General features: G+C 41.9%; 1 protein-coding gene across 1 annotated transcript in view; it reads left to right on the top strand.

The window, feature by feature from the left end:
- Positions 1 to 22,091, top strand: part of VPS50 (VPS50 subunit of EARP/GARPII complex) — a 208,217-nt gene that overhangs the window by 9,600 nt on the left and 176,526 nt on the right. Inside the window, exon 2 of the mRNA XM_056519010.1 lies at positions 18,085 to 18,153. Within this exon, the coding sequence (XP_056374985.1) occupies positions 18,085 to 18,153 (69 nt within the window). The remainder of the gene's footprint in view (positions 1 to 18,084; positions 18,154 to 22,091) is intronic.

Below are 22,091 nucleotides of genomic sequence, written 5' to 3'. Positions count from 1 at the left end.
GGAGTAAGGCTGTGTGACTGACACTGTTATGGAGTAAGACTGTGTGACTGGCACTGTTATGGAGTAAGGCTGTGTGACTGACATTGTTATGGAGTAAGGCTGTGTGACTGGCACTGTTATGGAGTAAGGCTGTGTGACTGGCACTGTGCTTACACCACAAACTTGTCAGTGTTTTTTTTTTTAATATATATAAATAAACAGGGTTAGATACATTCCTGGAACAAAATAACATTAATGCTTATGCAGAATTATAAAACTACATCCCTTTCCCTTATCCCCTTACATCCTTCCCTTCAATCCCCTGGTTGGACTTGATGGACGTATGTCTTTTTTCAACCATACTAACTATGTAACTATGTTATGGAGTAAGGCTGCGTGACTGACACTGTTATGGAGTAAGGCTGCGTGACTGGCACTGTTATGGAGTAAGGCTGCGTGACTGGCACTGTTATGGAGTAAGGCTGCGTGACTGGCACTGTTATGGAGTAAGTCTGCGTGACTGGCACTGTTATGGAGTAAGGCTGCGTGACTGGCACTGTTATGGAGTAAGGCTGCGTGACTGGCTCTGTTATGGAGTAAGGCTGCGTGACTGGCACTGTTATGGAGTAAGGCTGCGTGACTGGCACTGTACTGTTATGGAGTAAGGCTGTGTGACTGGCACTGTTATGGAGTAAGGCTGTCTGACTGGCACTGTTATGGAGTAAGGCTGTCTGACTGGCACTGTTATGGAGTAAGGCTGTCTGACTGGCACTGTTATGGAGTAAGGCTGTCTGACTGGCACTGTTATGGAGTAAGGCTGTGTGACTGGCACTGTTATGGAGTAAGGCTGTGTGACTGGCACTGTTATGGAGTAAGGCTGTGTGACTGGCACTGTTATGTAGTAAGGCTGTGTGACTGACATTGTTATGGAGTAAGGCTGTGTGACTGGCACTGTTATGGAGTAAGGCTGTGTGACTGACACTGTTATGGAGTAAGGCTGTGTGACTGGCACTGTTATGGAGTAAGGCTGTGTGACTGGCACTGTTATGGAGTAAGGCTGTGTGACTGGCACTGTTATGGAGTAAGGCTGTGTGACTGGCACTGTTATGGAGTAAGGCTGTGTGACTGACACTGTTATGGAGTAAGGCTGTGTGACTGGCACTGTTATGGAGTAAGGCTGTGTGACTGACATTGTTATGGAGTAAGGCTGTGTGACTGGCACTGTTATGGAGTAAGGCTGTGTGACTGGCACTGTTATGGAGTAAGGCTGTGTGACTGGCACTGTTATGGAGTGAGGCTGTGTGACTGGCACTGTTATGGAGTAAGGCTGCGTGACTGGCACTGTTATGGAGTACGGCTGCGTGACTGGCACTGTTATGGAGTAAGGCTGCGTGACTGGCACTGTTATGGAGTAAGGCTGCGTGACTGGCACTGTTATGGAGTAAGGCTGCATGACTGGCACTGTACTGTTATGGAGTAAGGCTGTGTGACTGGCACTGTTATGGAGTAAGGCTGTGTGACTGGCACTGTTATGGAGTAAGGCTGTGTGACTGGCACTGTTATGGAGTAAGGCTGCGTGACTGGCACTGTTATGGAGTAAGGCTGTGTGACTGGCACTGTTATGGAGTAAGGCTGTGTGACTGGCACTGTTATGGAGTAAGGCTGTGTGACTGGCACTGTTATGGAGTAAGGCTGTGTGACTGACACTGTTATGGAGTAAGGCTGCGTGACTGGCACTGTTATGGAGTAAGGCTGCGTGACTGGCACTGTTATGGAGTAAGGCTGTGTTACTGGCACTGTTATGGAGTAAGGCTGTGTGACTGACACTGTTATGGAGTAAGGCTGTGTGACTGGCACTGTTATGGAGTATGGTTGTGTGACTAGGACTGTTATGGAGTAAGGCTGCGTGACTGGCACTGTTATGGACTAAGGCTGCGTGACTGACACTGTTATGGAGTAAGGCTGCGTGACTGGCACTGTTATGGAGTAAGGCTGCGTGACTGACACTGTTATGGAGTAAGGCTGCGTGACTGGCACTGTTATGGAGTAAGGCTGCGTGACTGGCACTGTTATGGAGTAAGGCTGCGTGACTGGCACTGTTATGAAGTAGCATTTTGTGGCTGGCACTGCCAACTATGTATGGTGGAACTCCGGACTCTGCACTAACAGACCATGATGGGGTAGAGGAGGAGCGGGTGTGCTCCATTTTTACTGCCCAACCCTTTTGTTTTGACTCCACCCCTCACATTATATATACAGTATATCCCATAAGTGAGTCCACCCCGCACATTATATATACAGTATCTCCCATAAGTGAGTCCACCCCTCACATTGTATATACAGTATATCCCATAAGTGACTCCACCCCTCACATTATATATACAGTATCTCCCATAAGTGAGTCCACCCCTCACATTATATATACAGTATATCCCATAAGTGAGTCCACCCCTCACATTATATATACAGTATATCCCATAAGTGACTCCACCCCTCACATTATATATACAGTATATCCCATAAGTGACTCCACCCCTCACATTATATACAGTATATCCCATAAGTGACTCCACCCCTCACATTATATACAGTATATCCCATAAGTGACTCCACCCCTCACATTATATACAGTATATCCCATAAGTGACTCCACCCCCCACATTATATATACAGTATATCCCATAAGTGACTCCACCCCTCACATTATATACAGTATATCCCATAAGTGACTCCACCCCCAACATTATATATACAGTATATCCCATAAGTGACTCCACCCCTCACATTATATATACAGTATCCCATAAGTGACTCCACCCCTCACATTATATATACAGTATATCCCATAAGTGACTCCACCCCTCACATTATATATACAGTATATCACATAAGTGACTCCACCCCTCACATTATATATACAGTATATCCCATAAGTGAGTCCACCCCTCACATTATATATACAGTATATCCCATAAGTGACTCCACCCCTCACATTATATATACAGTATATCCCATAAGTGACTCCACCCCTCACATTATATACAGTATATCCCATAAGTGACTCCACCCCCAACATTATATATACAGTATATCCCATAAGTGACTCCACCCCTCACATTATATATACAGTATCTCCCATAAGTGAGTCCACCCCTCACAGTATATATACAGTATCTACCATAAGTGACTCCACCCCTCACATTATATATACAGTATCTCCCATAAGTGACTCCACCCCTCACATTATATACAGTATATGCCATAAGTGAGTCCACCCCTCACATTATATATACAGTATATCCCATAAGTGACTCCACCCCTCACATTATATACAGTATCTCCCATAAGTGAGTCCACCCCTCACATTATATATATACAGTATATCCCATAAGTGACTCCACCCCTCACATTATATACAGTATATCCCATAAGTGAGTCCACCCCTCACATTATATACAGTATATCCCATAAGTGACTCCACCCCTCACATTATATATACAGTATATCCCATAAGTGACTCCACCCCTCACATTATATATACAGTATATCCCATAAGTGAGTCCACCCCTCACATTATATATACAGTATATCCCATAAGTGAGTCCACCCCTCACATTATATATACAGTATATCCCATAAGTGAGTCCACCCCTCACATTATATATACAGTATATCCCATAAGTGACTCCACCCCTCACATTATATATACAGTATATCCCATAAGTGAGTCCACCCCTCACATTATATATACAGTATCTCCCATAAGTGAGTCCACCCCTCACATTATATATACAGTATATACCATAAGTGACTCCACCCCTCACATTATATACAGTATATCCCATAAGTGACTCCACCCCTCACATTATATATACAGTATATCCCATAAGTGACTCCACCCCTCACATTATATACAGTATCTCCCATAAATGACTCCACCCCTCACATTATATATACAGTATATCCCATAAGTGACTCTACCCTCACATTATATACAGTATATCCCATAAGTGAGTCCATCCCTCACATTATATACAGTATATCCCATAAGTGAGTCCACCCCTCACATTATATATACAGTATCTCCCATAAGTGACTCCACCCCTCACATTATATATACAGTATATCCCATAAGTGAGTCCACCCCTCTCATTATATATACAGTATCTCCCATAAGTGACTCCACCCCCCACATTATATATACAGTATCTCCCATAAGTGACTCCACCCCTCACATTATATATACAGTACATCCCATAAGTGACTCCACACCTCACATTATATACAGTATATCCCATAAGTGACTCCACCCCTCACATTATATACAGTATCTCCCATAAGTGAGTCCACCCCTCACATTATATATACAGTATATCCTATAAGTGACTCCACCCCTCACATTATATACAGTATCTCCCATAAGTGAGTCCACCCCTCACATTATATATACAGTATATCCCATAAGTGAGTCCACCCCTCACATTATATATACTGTATATCCCATAAGTGATTCCACCCCTCACATTATATATACAGTATCTCCCATAAGTGACTCCACCCCTCACATTGTATATACAGTATATCCCATAAGTGAGTCCACCCCTCACATTATATATACAGTATATCCCATAAGTGACTCCACCCATCACATTATATATACAGTATCTCCCATAAGTGAGTCCACCCCTCACATTGTATATACAGTATATCCCATAAGTGAGTCCACTCCTCACATTATATATACAGTATATCCCATAAGTGACTCCACCCCTCACATTATATATACAGTATATACCATAAGTGAGTCCACCCCTCACATTAAATATACAGTATCCCCCATAAGTGAGTCCACCCCTCACATTATATATACAGTATATCCCATAAGTGACTCCACCCCTCACATTATATACAGTATATCCCATAAGTGACTCCACCCCTCACATTATATATACAGTATATCCCATAAGTGACTCCACCCCTCACATTATATATATAGTATATCCCATAAGTGAGTCCATCCCTCACATTATATACAGTATATCCCATAAGTGAGTCCACCCCTCACATTATATATACAGTATATCCCATAAGTGACTCCAACCCCCACATTATATATACAGTATCTCCCATAAGTGACTCCACCCCTCACATTATATATACAGTATATCCCATAAGTGACTCCACCCCTCACATTATATACAGTATATCCCATAAGTGAGTCCATCCCTCACATTATATACAGTATATCCCATAAGTGACTCCACCCCTGACATTATATGTACATTATCTCCCATAAGTGACTCCACCCCCCACATTATATATACAGTATCTCCCATAAGTGACTCCACCCCTCACAATATATATACAGTATATCCCATAAGTGACTCCACCCCTCACATTATATATACAGTATATCCCATAAGTGACTCCACCCCTCACATTATATACAGTATATCCCATAAGTGAGTCCATCCCTCACATTATATACAGTATATCCCATAAGTGACTCCACCCCTTACATTATATATACAGTATCTCCCATAAGTGACTCCACCCCTCACATTATATATACAGTTTCTCCCATAAGTGACTCCACCCCTCACATTATATATACAGTATATCCCATAAGTGACTCCACCCCTCACATTATATATACAGTATATCCCATAAGTGACTCCACCCCTCACATTATATACAGTATCTCCCATAAGTGATTCCTCCCCTCACATTATATATACAGTATATTCCATAAGTGAGTCCTCCCCTCACATTATATATACAGTATCTCCCATAAGTGACTCCACCCCTCACATTATATATACAGTATCTCCCATAAGTGAGTCCACCCCTCACATTATATACAGTATCTCCCATAAGTGACTCCACCCCTCACCTTATATATACAGTATATCCCATAAGTGAGTCCACCCCTCACATTATATACAGTATATCCCATATGTGACTCCACCCCTCACATTATATATACAGTATCTTCCATAAGCGAGTTCACCCCTCACATTATTATGCATTACGGACATACATTATGGGATATACTGTATATATAATGTGAGGGGTGGAGTCACTTATGGGATATACTGTATATATAATGTGAGGGGTGCACTCACTTATGGGAGATACTGTATATATAATGTGAGGGGTGGACTCACTTATGGGATATACTGTATATATAATGTGAGGGGTGGACTCACTTATGGGATATACTGTATATATAATGTGAGGGGTGGACTCACTTATGGGAGATACTGTATATATAATGTGATGGGTGGACTCACTTATGGGATATACTGTATATAATGTGAGGGGTGGACTCACTTATGGGAGATACTGTATATATAATGTGAGGGGTGGAGTCACTTATGGGATATACTGTATATAATGTGAGGGGTGGACTCACTTATGGGATATACTGTATATAATGTGGGAGGTGGAGTCACTTATGGGATATACTGTATATATAATGTGAGGGGTGGAGTCACTTATGGGATATACTGTATATATAATGTGAGGGGTGGAGTCACTTATGGGAGATACTGTATATATAATGTGAGGGGTGGAGTCACTTATGGGATATTCTGTAGATATAATGTGAGGGGTGGACTCACTTATGGGAGATACTGTATATATAATGTGAGGGGTGGAGTCACTTATGGGAGATACTGTATATATAATGTGAGGGGTGGAATCACTTATGGGATATACTGTATATATAATGTGAGGGGTGGACTCACTTATGGGAGATACTGTATATATAATGTGAGGGGTGGAGTCACTTATGGGATATACTGTATATAATGTGAGGGGTGGACTCACTTATGGGGGATACTGTATATATAATGTGAGGGGTGGAGTCACTTATGGGAGATACTGTATATATAATGTGAGGGGTGGAGTCACTTATGGGATATACTGTATATATAATGTGAGGGGTGGAGTCACTTATGGGATATACTGTATATAATGTGAGGGGTGGAGTCACTTATGGGAGATACTGTATATATAATGTGAGGGGTGGACTCACTTATGGTATATACTGTATATATAATGTGAGGGGTGGAGTCACTTATGGGATATACTGTATATATAATGTGAGGGGTGGAGTCACTTATGGGATATACTGTATATAATGTGAGGGGTGGACTCACTTATGGGGGATACTGTATATATAATGTGAGGGGTGGAGTCACTTATGGGAGATACTGTATATATAATGTGAGGGGTGGAGTCACTTATGGGATATACTGTATATATAATGTGAGGGGTGGAGTCACTTATGGGATATACTGTATATAATGTGAGGGGTGGACTCACTTATGGGGGATACTGTATATATAATGTGAGGGGTGGACTCACTTATGGGAGATACTGTATATATAATGTGAGGGGTGGACTCACTTATGGGAGATACTGTATATATAATGTGAGGGGTGGAGTCACTTATGGGATATACTGTATATATAATGTGAGGGGTGGACTCACTTATGGGATATACTGTATATATAATGTGAGGGGTGGACTCACTTATGGGATATACTGTATATATAATGTGAGGGGTGGAGTCACTTATGGGAGATACTGTATATATAATGTGGGGGGTGGACTCACTTATGGGAGATACTGTATATAATGTGAGGGGTGGACTCACTTATGGGAGATACTGTATATATAATGTGAGGGGTGGAGTCACTTATGGGAGATACTGTACATATAATGTGAGGGGTGGACTCACTTATGGGTTATACTGTATATATAATGTGAGGGGTGGACTCACTTATGGGAGATACTGTATATATAATGTGAGGGGTGGAGTCACTTATGGGAGATACTGTACATATAATGTGAGGGGTGGACTCACTTATGGGATATACTGTATATATAATGTGAGGGGTGGAGTCACTTATGGGATATACTGTATATTATGTGAGGGGTGGAGTCACTTATGGGATATACTGTATATAATGTGAGGGGTGGAGTCACTTATGGGATACACTGTATATAATGTGAGGGGTGGACTCACTTATGGGAGATACTGTATATAATGTGAGGGGTGGAGTCACTTATGGGAGATACTGTATATAATGTGAGGGGTGGACTCACTTATGGGATATTCTGTAGATATAATGTGAGGGGTGGAGTCACTTATGGGAGATACTGTATATAATATGAGGGGTGGAGTCACTTATGGGATATACTGTATATAATGTGAGGGGTGGAGTCACTTATGGGATATACTGTATATAATGTGAGGGGTGGACTCACTTATGGGATATACTGTATATATAATGTGAGGGGTGGAGTCACTTATGGGATATTCTGTAGATATAATGTGAGGGGTGGACTCACTTATGGGATATACTGTATATATAATGTGAGGGGTGGAGTCACTTATGGGATATACTGTATATATAATGTGAGGGGTGGAATCACTTATGGGATATACTGTATATATAATGTGAGGGGTGGACTCACTTATGGGAGATACTATATATAATGTGAGGGGTGGAGTCACTTATGGGAGATACTGTATATATAATGTGAGGGGTGGACTCACTTATGGGATATACTGTATATATATAATGTGAGGGGTGGAGTCACTTATGGGATATACTGTATATAATGTGAGGGGTGGACTCACTTATGGGAGATACTGTATATATAATGTGAGGGGTGGACTCACTTATGGGAGATACTGTGTATATATAATGTGAGGGGTGGAATCACTTATGGGATATACTGTATATAATGTGAGGGGTGGACTTACTTATGGGAGATACTGTATATATAATGTGAGGGGTGGACTCACTTATGGAATATACTGTATATAATGTGAGGGGTGGAGTCACTTATGGGATATACTGTATATATAATGTGAGGGGTGGAGTCACTTATGGGATATACTGTATATATAATGTGAGGGGTGGACTCACTTATGGGAGATACTGTATATATAATGTGAGGGGTGGACTCACTTATGGGATATACTGTATATATAATGTGAGGGATGGAGTCACTTATGGGATATGCTGTATATATAATGTGAGGGGTGGACTCACTTATGGGATATACTGTATATATAATGTGAGGGGTGGAGTCACTTATGGGATATACTGTATATATAATGTGAGGGGTGGAGTCACTTATGGGATATACTGTATATATAATGTGAGGGGTGGACTCTCTTATGGGATATACTATATATATAATGTGAGGGGTGGACTCTCTTATGGGATATACTATATATATAATGTGAGGGGTGGAGTCACTTATGGGATATACTGTATATAATGTGAGGGGTGGAGTCACTTATGGGATATACTGTAGATAATGTGAGGGGTGGAGTCACTTATGGGAGATACTGTATATATAATGTGAGGGGTGGACTCACTTATGGGATATACTGTTTATATAATGTGAGGGGTGGAGTCACTTATGGGATATACTGTATATATAATGTGAGGGGTGGACTCACTTATGGGATATACTGTATATAATGTGAGGGGTGGACTCACTTATGGGATATACTGTATATATAATGTGAGGGGTGGAGTCACTTATGGGATATACTGTATATAATGTGAGGGGTGGACTCACTTATGGGAGATACTGTATATATATATAATGTGAGGGGTGGACTCACTTATGGGATATACTGTATATATAATGTGAGGGGTGGACTCACTTATGGGATATACTGTATATATAATGTGAGGGGTGGACTCACTTATGGGATATACTGTATATATAATGTGAGGGGTGGACTCACTTATGGGATATACTGTATATATAATGTGAGGGGTGGAGTCACTTATGGGATATACTGTATATATAATGTGAGGGGTGGAGTCACTTATGGGATATACTGTATATATAATGTGAGGGGTGGACTCACTTATGGGATATACTGTACATATAATGTGAGGGGTGGAGTCACTTACGGGATATACTGTACATATAATGTGAGGGGTGGAGTCACTTATGGGATATACTGTATATATAATGTGAGGGGTGGACTCACTTATGGGATATACTGTATATATAATGTGAGGGGTGGAGTCACTTATGGGATATACTGTATATATAATGTGAGGGGTGGACTCACTTATGGGATATACTGTATATAATGTGAGGGGTGGACTCACTTATGGGATATACTATATATAATGTGAGGGGTGGACTCTCTTATGGGATATACTATATATAATGTGAGGGGTGGAGTCACTTATGGGATATACTGTATATATATAATGTGAGGGGTGGACTCACTTATGGGAGATACTGTATATATAATGTGAGGGGTGGAGTCACTTATGGGATATACTGTATATATAATGTGAGGGGTGGACTCATTTATGGGATATATTGTATATATAATGTGAGGGGTGGACTCTCTTATGGGATATACTGTATATATAATGTGAGGGGTGGAGTCACTTATGGGATATACTGTATATATAATGTGAGGGGTGGACTCACTTATGGGATATACTGTATATATAATGTGAGGGGTGGAGTCACTTATGGGATATACTGTATATATAATGTGAGGGGTGGAGTCACTTATGGGATATACTGTATATATAATGTGAGGGGTGGAGTCACTTATGGGATATACTGTATATATAATGTGAGGGGTGGACTCACTTATGGGATATACTGTATATAATGTGAGGGGTGGAGTCACTTATGGGATATACTGTAGATAATGTGAGGGGTGGAGTCACTTATGGGAGATACTGTATATATAATGTGAGGGGTGGACTCACTTATGGGATATACTGTTTATATAATGTGAGGGGTGGAGTCACTTATGGGATATACTGTATATATAATGTGAGGGGTGGACTCACTTATGGGATATTCTGTAGATATAATGTGAGGGGTGGAGTCACTTATGGGAGATACTGTATATATAATGTGAGGGGTGGAGTCACTTACGGGATATACTGTACATATAATGTGAGGGGTGGAGTCACTTATGGGATATACTGTATATATAATGTGAGGGGTGGACTCACTTATGGGATATACTGTATATATAATGTGAGGGGTGGAGTCACTTATGGGATATACTGTATATATAATGTGAGGGGTGGACTCACTTATGGGATATACTGTATATAATGTGAGGGGTGGACTCACTTATGGGATATACTATATATAATGTGAGGGGTGGACTCTCTTATGGGATATACTATATATAATGTGAGGGGTGGAGTCACTTATGGGATATACTGTATATATATAATGTGAGGGGTGGACTCACTTATGGGAGATACTGTATATATAATGTGAGGGGTGGAGTCACTTATGGGATATACTGTATATATAATGTGAGGGGTGGACTCATTTATGGGATATACTGTATATATAATGTGAGGGGTGGAGTCACTTATGGGATATACTGTATATATAATGTGAGGGGTGGACTCTCTTATGGGATATACTGTATATATAATGTGAGGGGTGGAGTCACTTATGGGATATACTGTATATATAATGTGAGGGGTGGACTCACTTATGGGATATACTGTATATATAATGTGAGGGGTGGAGTCACTTATGGGATATACTGTATATATAATGTGAGGGGTGGAGTCACTTATGGGATATACTGTATATATAATGTGAGGGGTGGAGTCACTTATGGGATATACTGTATATATAATGTGAGGGGTGGACTCACTTATGGGATATACTGTATATAATGTGAGGGGTGGAGTCACTTATGGGATATACTGTAGATAATGTGAGGGGTGGAGTCACTTATGGGAGATACTGTATATATAATGTGAGGGGTGGACTCACTTATGGGATATACTGTTTATATAATGTGAGGGGTGGAGTCACTTATGGGATATACTGTATATATAATGTGAGGGGTGGACTCACTTATGGGATATTCTGTAGATATAATGTGAGGGGTGGAGTCACTTATGGGAGATACTGTATATATAATGTGAGGGGTGGAGTCACTTATGGGATATACTGTATATATAATGTGAGGGGTGGAGTCACTTATGGGATATTCTGTAGATATAATGTGAGGGGTGGACTCACTTATGGGATATACTGTATATATAATGTGAGGGGTGGAGTCACTTATGGGATATACTGTATATATAATGTGAGGGGTGGACTCACTTATGGGATATACTGTATATAATGTGAGGGGTGGACTCACTTATGGGATATACTGTATATATAATGTGAGGGGTGGAGTCACTTATGGGATATACTGTATATAATGTGAGGGGTGGACTCACTTATGGGAGATACTGTATATATATATAATGTGAGGGGTGGACTCACTTATGGGATATACTGTATATATAATGTGAGGGGTGGACTCACTTATGGGATATACTGTATATATAATGTGAGGGGTGGAGTCACTTATGGGATATACTGTATATATAATGTGAGGGGTGGACTCACTTATGGGATATACTGTATATATAATGTGAGGGGTGGACTCACTTATGGGAGATACTGTATATATAATGTGAGGGGTGGAGTCACTTATGGGATATACTGTATATATAATGTGAGGGGTGGAGTCACTTATGGGATATACTGTATATATAATGTGAGGGGTGGACTCACTTATGGGATATACTGTACATATAATGTGAGGGGTGGAGTCACTTACGGGATATACTGTACATATAATGTGAGGGGTGGAGTCACTTATGGGATATACTGTATATATAATGTGAGGGGTGGACTCACTTATGGGATATACTGTATATATAATGTGAGGGGTGGAGTCACTTATGGGATATACTGTATATATAATGTGAGGGGTGGACTCACTTATGGGATATACTGTATATAATGTGAGGGGTGGACTCACTTATGGGATATACTATATATAATGTGAGGGGTGGACTCTCTTATGGGATATACTATATATAATGTGAGGGGTGGAGTCACTTATGGGATATACTGTATATATAATGTGAGGGGTGGACTCACTTATAGGATATACTGTATATATATAATGTGAGGGGTGGACTCACTTATGGGAGATACTGTATATATAATGTGAGGGGTGGAGTCACTTATGGGATATATTGTATATATAATGTGCGGGGTGGACTCTCTTATGGGATATACTGTATATATAATGTGAGGGGTGGAGTCACTTATGGGATATACTGTATATATAATGTGAGGGGTGGACTCACTTATGGGATATACTGTATATATAATGTGAGGGGTGGAGTCACTTATGGGATATACTGTATATATAATGTGAGGGGTGGAGTCACTTATGGGATATACTGTATATTAGATGAATGGGGCAGAGACAGTGGTTGACCAAACAGTAGTTGAAGGTACATGGGTATCTCCTGTCCGCTTCCAGTAGGGAGGATTTGGATGGAGTGGGGGCAGAGCATGCATATGTTGCAGAATCTCCTATAGAGTTGTAGGAAGCAGTGGGCATGCTCAGTGTGGACCCCATACAGCTCTCAGCTGTGGGGGATGTGCTGGTATCCAGGAATGTAACATTAGTAAGGATGTTGGCGGCTCAGTCACCTGATGAGGCACAAGGCCGATCTGCTCCTATTTTTCCCCTTTTTAGTCGCATTTCCAAATTGCTGCTCATTGACCGAAACCTTGTGAATCGGTGACACACAATCTGGTCTCCGGAGACTTCTTCAGGACTCGTGGTTATTAGGTTTGACGTCCAGATAATCATTTTGAGGGTCATCGGTATGAAAGCTGTAGGATATGGCGCAGCGCCTGTGCTGACCGCTCCAGATGTTCATTCTTTTTTTGGAGTCATTTGAGCCGATTCCAGATTATTCACCAGCCAAGATATTGAGCTGATTATGCAGACGCGGCACCTGCAGGCGAGGACTTGGCATTTAGTCCTCGTTCAGTTATCAGGCTCTTGGCATTCATGGAGAAATACAAGAATAGTGTCTGATAATTGAAGATTTCCATAATTGTACAGACGTGATTCACATGCCCCATTATTTGGGCAAAGATGACCCTGTCTGTAAAATGAGAACAATAGTCTAAGGTTCTATTCCCGTCGTCCGGATGATGGACATTGCGATATTAAAGGGGTACTCAGGAAACAAAAAGGTTTTCAAATCAACTGGTGCCAGAAAATTATACAGATTTGTAAATTACTTCTATTTAAAAAATTTAATCCTTCCAGTACTTATCAGCTGCTTCACAGGAGTTTGTGTAGTTCTTTCCAGTCTGACCACAGTGCTCTCTGCTGACACCTCTGTCCATGTCAGGAACTGTCCAGAGTAGGAGCAAATCTCCATAGCAAACATATCCTACTTTTGACAGTTCCTGATACGGACAGAGGTGTCAGCAGAGAGCACTGTGGTCAGACTGAAAAGAGCAGCACAACTTCCTCTGGAGCATACAGCAGCTGATAAGTACTGGAAGGGTTAGGGTTTTTATATAGAAGTAATTCACAAATTTATAACTTTCTGGAACCAGTTGATCTGAAAATTTTTTTTTTCTTCTCTGGAGTACCCCTTTAACCCCTGAAGGCCCATTTGTTTTTTTTAAGTTTTTTTTACATTTTCGTTTCTTCCCTCTCGCCTTCATAACTCTTTTATTTTTCCATCCACAGACCTATATGAGGGCTTGTTTTTTGCGTGACCAATGGTCCTTTGTAATAACATCACTCATTTTATCATAAAGTGTATGGCACAACCAAAAATGTATTATTTGTCTGGAGAAATTGAAAAGATTGCTAATTTTGGAAGGTTTTGTTTTCACGCTGTACACTCAACGGTAAATATGACATGTTTTCCTTATTCTGTGGGTCAATTCAATTAATATGATACCCATGGTCACATGGTTTTCTAATATTGTACTTCTTTTTAAAAAAACTTGACCGTCTATAACTTTAAAATTTTTCCGTATACGGGGCTGTATTTTTAGTCTGTAGTTTTTATCGGTACCAATTTTGCAAATATGTGACTTTTAAGTTGCTTTTTAATAATTTTTTTTTGAATGTGATGTGACACAAAACAGCAATTTTGGACTTTCACCCTACGATATCATTTACATTATATTTAGAAAGTTCGGACATTTACGCACTTGGCGATACCAAATATGTAAAAAAAAATGTTACGCTTATTGGGGTAAAATAGGAAAAAAGGCTATTTTAGTTTTTATTGGGGGGAGGGGCTTTAAAAAAAAAAAAAATATGGTCCGATAGGGGACTATTTATAGCAATCAATAGATTGCAGATACTGAATAGTGCTATGCATAGGCATAGCACTGATCAGTATTGTCGGTGACCTACTTCTCTCGTCTGTTCGATATCAGACCAGAGAAGACCCTGGGAGAACGTTGAAGGCATTTGAAGGAACCTCCGGCCGCCATCTTGGAGGATCGTATCCCCTATTACAGTGCCGCGGGCGATCTGATCATTCATTGAAACGCCCGCATTGCTGCAGATGCCGTGATCTGTATTGATCATGGCATCTGAGGGGTTAATGGTGAACATCAGCCGCCAGATCACTGATTTCCACCATTAATAGCGGGCCCCTGGCTTCTGACAGCACCCGGGACCTGCCGTGCATGATGCTAACACCGCATCATCTACATGGCGTAAATGTACATCCTGGTGCATTAAGTAAGGGGTTAATTAGCCAAAGATGCAATGGGAACAAGACAATAACCGACAACCCCCCCCCGCAGCGTGATCGCAAGGGGGCGATCCACTATAGAGGTAGCTGGTAGGGCTTACCTCTGTTCCCTGGTGTCTGTGGCTCTATCAATGGAGTTCAATAGAACTCTATTGATGTGTATGATGAATCTAATGATTCCTCCTAAAAGTCTAATAAAGTGTAAAAAAAAAAAAAAAAAATAAAAAATGTTTAAAAGACACACATTAAGCCCTTCCATGTTAAAAGTTCAAATCACCCCCTTTTCCTATATAAAAACATGTAAAACATAATAAAAATAAACTTATTTAGTATCGCTGCATGCGTAATTGTACGAACTATTAAAATATAACATTATGTATCCCGTACGGTAATTGATGTAGATGTGAAAAAATAAAAATAAAAACACAGAATTGACATTTTTATAATATCCCAGAAATAGAGTTAAAAAGAGATTTAAAAAGTCAGATCAATACAAAAATGGAACCAATACAAAAAAACAGATAATGGTACAAAAACTGAGCTTTCATACAGCCTGGTATGCGAAAAATTGTTTTTTTTTAAAAAAGCTACAGGGGTCAAAAAATGGCAATTAAAAAAAATTTGAAAAAGTTCAGAATTTTTTGAAAATTTGTAAAACCTGATGGAAGCTATACAAATCTGGTATTGCTGTAATCAGGCGGCCTAAAGTATCAAGTAACATGTTATTTTGATTTGGAGGATATGTTATTGAAAAATTAAAAGGTATCATGATAGTAGATAGTTATGGCTATTATAGGGCGAGGAGGCAAAAATGAGAGCGTAAAAGTGAAAATTGGCCCGGACAAGTGGATTTTGCTCCGTTTTAGTCCCGTGGACAAGTAGTTTTTGATTAAATTTCCACACCCCTGATTGCATTACATCGGCTTTTCATCAGTCCTTTTACCCTGCCTCTTTCCATCCCACAGCACTCCTACCTGTTTCCCAATCAAGAGCTGCTGCAGAACATTGCACCTGCTGTATTCATTTCCTGTCTGCTCCTTTGCTTGTTGCATTGTTCAGCGCAAGGCAGCATTCTGTATCCACACCTTATTCTCCCTAAATGTCCCAGTAATGATATATATGTATTTGTGTATATTACAAGGAGATCGTGATGTAGCTGTAGGAGCTGGTCAGGGGTGATGATATCACGTAGGGGGTGGAGCCTGAGCTGGAAGATAAGATCCAAGCAATCCTCCTGAGACAGCAGAGGATGGTGCATTGTCTTGGAATAGAGGGAAGAGACAGGGGGGCTGTTGAGTCAACACAACATTGACAATGAGAGGACTACACAACTTCCTGTCAGGAGAGCGGGAGGTGAAGTCAACACCACACCTAAAATGAATGGATGACTCCACTACCTGTCAGTAAAGAGAGAGAGGAGCTGGGGAGATTACTAGACAACACTATGCTGACAATGAAAGGACTACACAACCTCCTGTCGAGAAAGAAAGGAGCTGGGCAGCTGGAGACAACACCACACTTAAAATGAGAGGACTACACAACCTCCTTTCAGAATTGAATCTTTCCAAAGCACAATAAAGCCAGTACAATCTTTGATAACATCCGAAGTATTTTATATTTCTTGAGCTGATAGTCTTGTTTAAATTCAATTTTCTGATACTGGAATACCCCTTTAAAGGGGTATTCCAGGAAAAAACTTTTTTTTTAATATATATCAACTGGCTCCAGAAAGTTAAACAGATTTGTAAATTACTTCTATTAAAAAATCTTAATCCTTTCAGTACTTATGAGCTTCTGAAGTTAAGGTTGTTCTTTTCTGTCTAAGTGATCTCTGATGACACGTGTCTCGGGAAACGCCCAGTTTAGAAGATATTTGCTATGGGGATTTTCTTCTAAACTGGGCGTTTCCCGAGACACATGTCATCAGAGAGCACTTAGACAGAAAAGAACAACCTTAACTTCAGAAGCTCATAAGTACTGAAAGGATTAAGATTTTTTAATAGAAGTAATTCACAAATCTGTTTAACTTTCCGAAGCCAGTTGATATATATAAAAAAGTTTTTTCCTGGATAACCCCTTTAACATCCATTGACTTGCCGTCACTTAAAGGGGTACTCCGCTGCTCAGCGTTTGGAAAGAACTGTTCTGAACGCTGGAGCCAGCATCGGGAGCTTGTGACATCATAGCCCTGCCCCCATGATGTCATGCTCCGCCCCCTCAATGCAAGTCTATGGGACGGCCGTCACGCCCCCTCCCATAGACTGGCATTGAGGGGGGCGGGATGTGACATCATGAGGGGGCAGGGCTATGATGTCACGAGCTCCCGGCTCCAACATTCAGAACAGTTTGTTTCAAACGCTGAGTAGGGGAGTACCCCTTTAAGGCGGACAGCCTCCTTGGCTTGTAGGAGACTTTAATCCCATTACATTCATGTAATTCAAATTTTTGTTGTTTTTAGGGCCTCAAGAGTCCACAGGAAAGTGTCCATGATCTGAGTCCCGTTGAAAACTTCCAGATTCCCGCAAAGGTAACGTATATATTCTGTGCACCTTGTCTTGTAAGTCCTATATCCCTTCTAGATTTTGTAGAGAGTCCAGAGAAGAGCTACCAAACTAGCACATGGTTTGCAGGATAAAACTCCTTCGAAAACTAACTTATCCCAGGGCATGTTATCTTCCTGTAGACGGCCCGCGTGTTATCTCCCTGTAGACGGCCCGCGTGTTATCTTCCTGTAGACGGCCGGCGTGTTATCCTCCTGTAGACGGCCCGCGTGTTATCTTCCTGTAGACGGCCCGCGTGTTATCTTCCTGTAGACGGCCGGCGTGTTATCCTCCTGTAGACGGCCGGCGTGTTATCTTCCTGTAGACGGCCGGCGTGTTATCTTCCTGTAGACGGCCGGCGTGTTATCTTCCTGTAGACGGCCCGCGTGTTATCTTCCTGTAGACGGCCCGCGTGTTATCTTCCTGTAGACGGCCCGCGTGTTATCTTCCTGTAGACGGCCCGCGTGTTATCTTCCTGTAGACGGCCCGCGTGTTATCTTCCTGTAGACGGCCCGCGTGTTATCTTCCTGTAGACGGCCCGCGTGTTATCTTCCTGTAGACGGCCCGCGTGTTATCTCCCTGTAGACGGCCCGCGTGTTATCTCCCTGTAGACGGCCCGCGTGTTATCTTCCTGTAGACGGCCCGCGTGTTATCTTCCTGTAGACGGCCCGCGTGTTATCTTCCTGTAGACGGCCCGCGCGTTATCTCCCTGTAGACGGCCCGCGCGTTATCTTCCTGTAGACGGCCGGCGTGTTATCTTCCTGTAGACGGCCCGCGTGTTATCTTCCTGTAGACGGCCCGCGCGTTATCTTCCTGTAGACGGCCCGCGCGTTATCTTCCTGTAGACGGCCCGCGCGTTATCTTCCTGTAGACGGCCCGCGCGTTATCTCCCTGTAGACGGCCCGCGCGTTATCTCCCTGTAGACGGCCCGCGCGTTATCTCCCTGTAGACGGCCCGCGCGTTATCTCCCTGTAGACGGCCCGCGCGTTATCTCCCTGTAGACGGCCCGCGTGTTATCTCCCTGTAGACGGCCCGCGTGTTATCTCCCTGTAGACGGCCCGCGTGTTATCTCCCTGTAGACGGCCCGCGTGTTATCTCCCTGTAGACGGCCCGCGTGTTATCTCCCTGTAGACGGCCCCGCGTGTTATCTTCCTGTAGACGGCCCGTGCTCATTTCTGATGGGAGCGCCGATGATGCCCAAGTGCTGTATTCAGGTCTTCTCTCTCATAGAAATAAACAGAGCGTGTGTCGGCTGCAGCACGTGCTCCTCACTGAGCGCTGCGTCCCGTCTCGGCGATCGCAGGGGGCCCCAGCGATTGGGCCATCCGCAATCAGCTACTTATCCACTATCCTGTGGATTGGGGTTAAGTTAATTTTTGGCGGAGATCTCCTTTAAAGGACCTTAAAATGTATAGAAGAATGATGAGACAGAGGGATGTGATGGAGACTTTTATAGGGAATCAACAAGGTAAAGGTTGAGAGGAGATTTACATAGGAGAAAAACTACCACAGAGGGGCAAAGGTTTCTGCAGTAATATCAAAGTATTACTTTACTGAGAGAGTAGTGGATGCATGGAATAGCCTTCCTGCAGAAGTGGTTGCTGCAAATACAGTGAAGGAGTTAAAGCATGAATGGGATAAGCATAAGGCTATCCTTCATATAAGATAGAGATAGGCATAAGGCTACCCTTCATATAAGATAGAGATAGGCATAAGGCTATCCTTCATATAAGATAGAGATAGGCATAAGGCTATCCTTCATATAAGATAGGGATAGACATAAGGCTATCCTTCATATAAGATAGGGATAGACATAAGGCTATCCTTCATATAAGAGGGAAAAGCATAAGGCTATTCTTCATATAATATAGGGATATGTTTAAGGATATCCTTTATATAGGATAGGGATAGGCATAAGGCTTTCCTTCATATAAGATAGGGATAGGCATAAGGCTTTCCTTCATATAAGATAGGGATAGGCATAAGGCTATCCTTCATATAATATAGGGATATGTTTAAGTATATCCTTCATATAGGATAGGGATAGGCATAAGGCTATCCTTCATATAAGATAGGGATAGGCATAAGGCTTTCCTTCATATAAGATAGGGATAGGCATAAGGCTTTCCTTCATATAAGATAGGGATAGACATAAGGCTATCCTTCATATAAGATAGGGATGGGCATAAGGCTATACTTCATATAAGATAGGGCCAGGGACTATTGATAGTATTTAGAATATTGGGCAGACTAGATGAGCCATATGGCTTTTATCTTCTGACACATTCCATGTTTGACAAAAAAACAAAACAAAAAACTCCACACATGTTCACCATAAAACACAAAGTTTTCATAGGGCTCTCCCCACCTCGCCGGAAAGGAACATATAGCACCACTTCCAGTTTGTTTAAAACCATAGAAACTGGAAGTGACGCCGCATGTTCCTTTCTGGCGGCGCGAAGTGACGCCGGAGGTTGAGTCTAGAATCTATATGTGTTTGTGTGTATGTATATATTGTAGGGCTTTCACTTTTGGGTTAGCTCTGGGATCGTCCTTGACACAACTACAGGACATGTTTCTACTTCATTCAGCAGGCAAACAACAATTCTTTATGCAAGTCTGGCAAGTCAGTGGCTAGACAGCCTAGGATTTTGTTTGTTCCTGTGTTATGTATATATATATATATATATATATATATATATATGTGTTTATCCTGCAACTTGTCTAATAAAGCTGGCAGGATAAACAAAAATATAACACAGGAACAAACAAAATACTAGGCCGTCTAGCCACTGACTACCCAACACAGCATGCCCTGACTATAAACTGGAGGGCTTTTCCCTGCCAGTTAAAACATGCGTCCTGCAACCTTTTACTCACTGTTTACACACAGCATTTGTGGCCTCTTGCCTCTTGTTCTCAGACCCCTTGTCTGTCTCATACTGGAGAACGAACACTTCACCTGTGCTACCACAAGTTGTCACAGTCCACTTCACTGTTTGGGTCACTCACAGCGCCTGGCTGTGTGCTCCTTGCAAGGACCCTGCCTCTCCCACACAGCCACCTAGCTGTCTTCTGGGGAGAGTCCAGACTGCACTTCCATGACTCTTAAAGTGGTACTCCGTCCCTAGACATCTTATCCCCTATCCAAAGATGACGGGCAATACAGGGGCCGGGGTATCGTGACGTCACGACTCCCCCTGCCCCCTCAATGCAAGCCTATGGGAGGGGGCATGAAGGCCATCACGCCCCCTCCCATAGACTTGCATTGAGAGGGCGTGTCTGTGACGTTATGAGCGGGCGCGAGCTTGATGTCAAGAGCCTCCGACGCTGCACCAGACGCTCTAAACGAAAGCCGGGTGCAGCAGGGAGATCGCGGGGAACCCCAGCGGCAGGACCCCCGTGATCAGACATCTTATCCCCTATCCTATGGATAGGGGATAAGATGTCTAGGGGCGGAGTACCCCTTTAATTATATTTTTGTTTTTTCTTCGTTGATAGTTAATTTAGGACATCATTAAAAGCAAACACAAATCTGGCTTAAAGGGGGTACTCTGCCCCTACACACTTAATCCCCTATCCAAAGAATATGGGATAAGATGTCTGATGGTGGGGGTCCCGCCAAATAATTAGTATTTGTCACACGGATACCATCATTACATATGCAGCGGCGCTTCGCAGCTTTGTGCCGCCACGACTGCAGTAAATAAAGGGACAGCGACGACGTCAATTAATTTCACAAAAGCCGTCGCGCTTTTCTTTCTATTTTTTTTTCTTTTCTTACCCTTTATGGGAATGTGAATACTTTGGAGGCTGCAGCAAACATTAGCCGTACAATAAACGCCGTCCCCTTGGATCTTCGCTCCTTTATATGATAATATAATAATGCAAATTTCTATAAAGCATCTGCAAATTTTATTTCATG

The sequence above is a fragment of the Hyla sarda genome, chromosome 5 (assembly GCF_029499605.1).
Source record: "Hyla sarda isolate aHylSar1 chromosome 5, aHylSar1.hap1, whole genome shotgun sequence".
In the NCBI taxonomy this organism is placed as follows: Eukaryota; Metazoa; Chordata; class Amphibia; order Anura; family Hylidae; genus Hyla; species Hyla sarda.
Note: the sequence above shows the minus strand (reverse complement) of the source record. Positions and strands in the feature narration are given on the sequence as shown.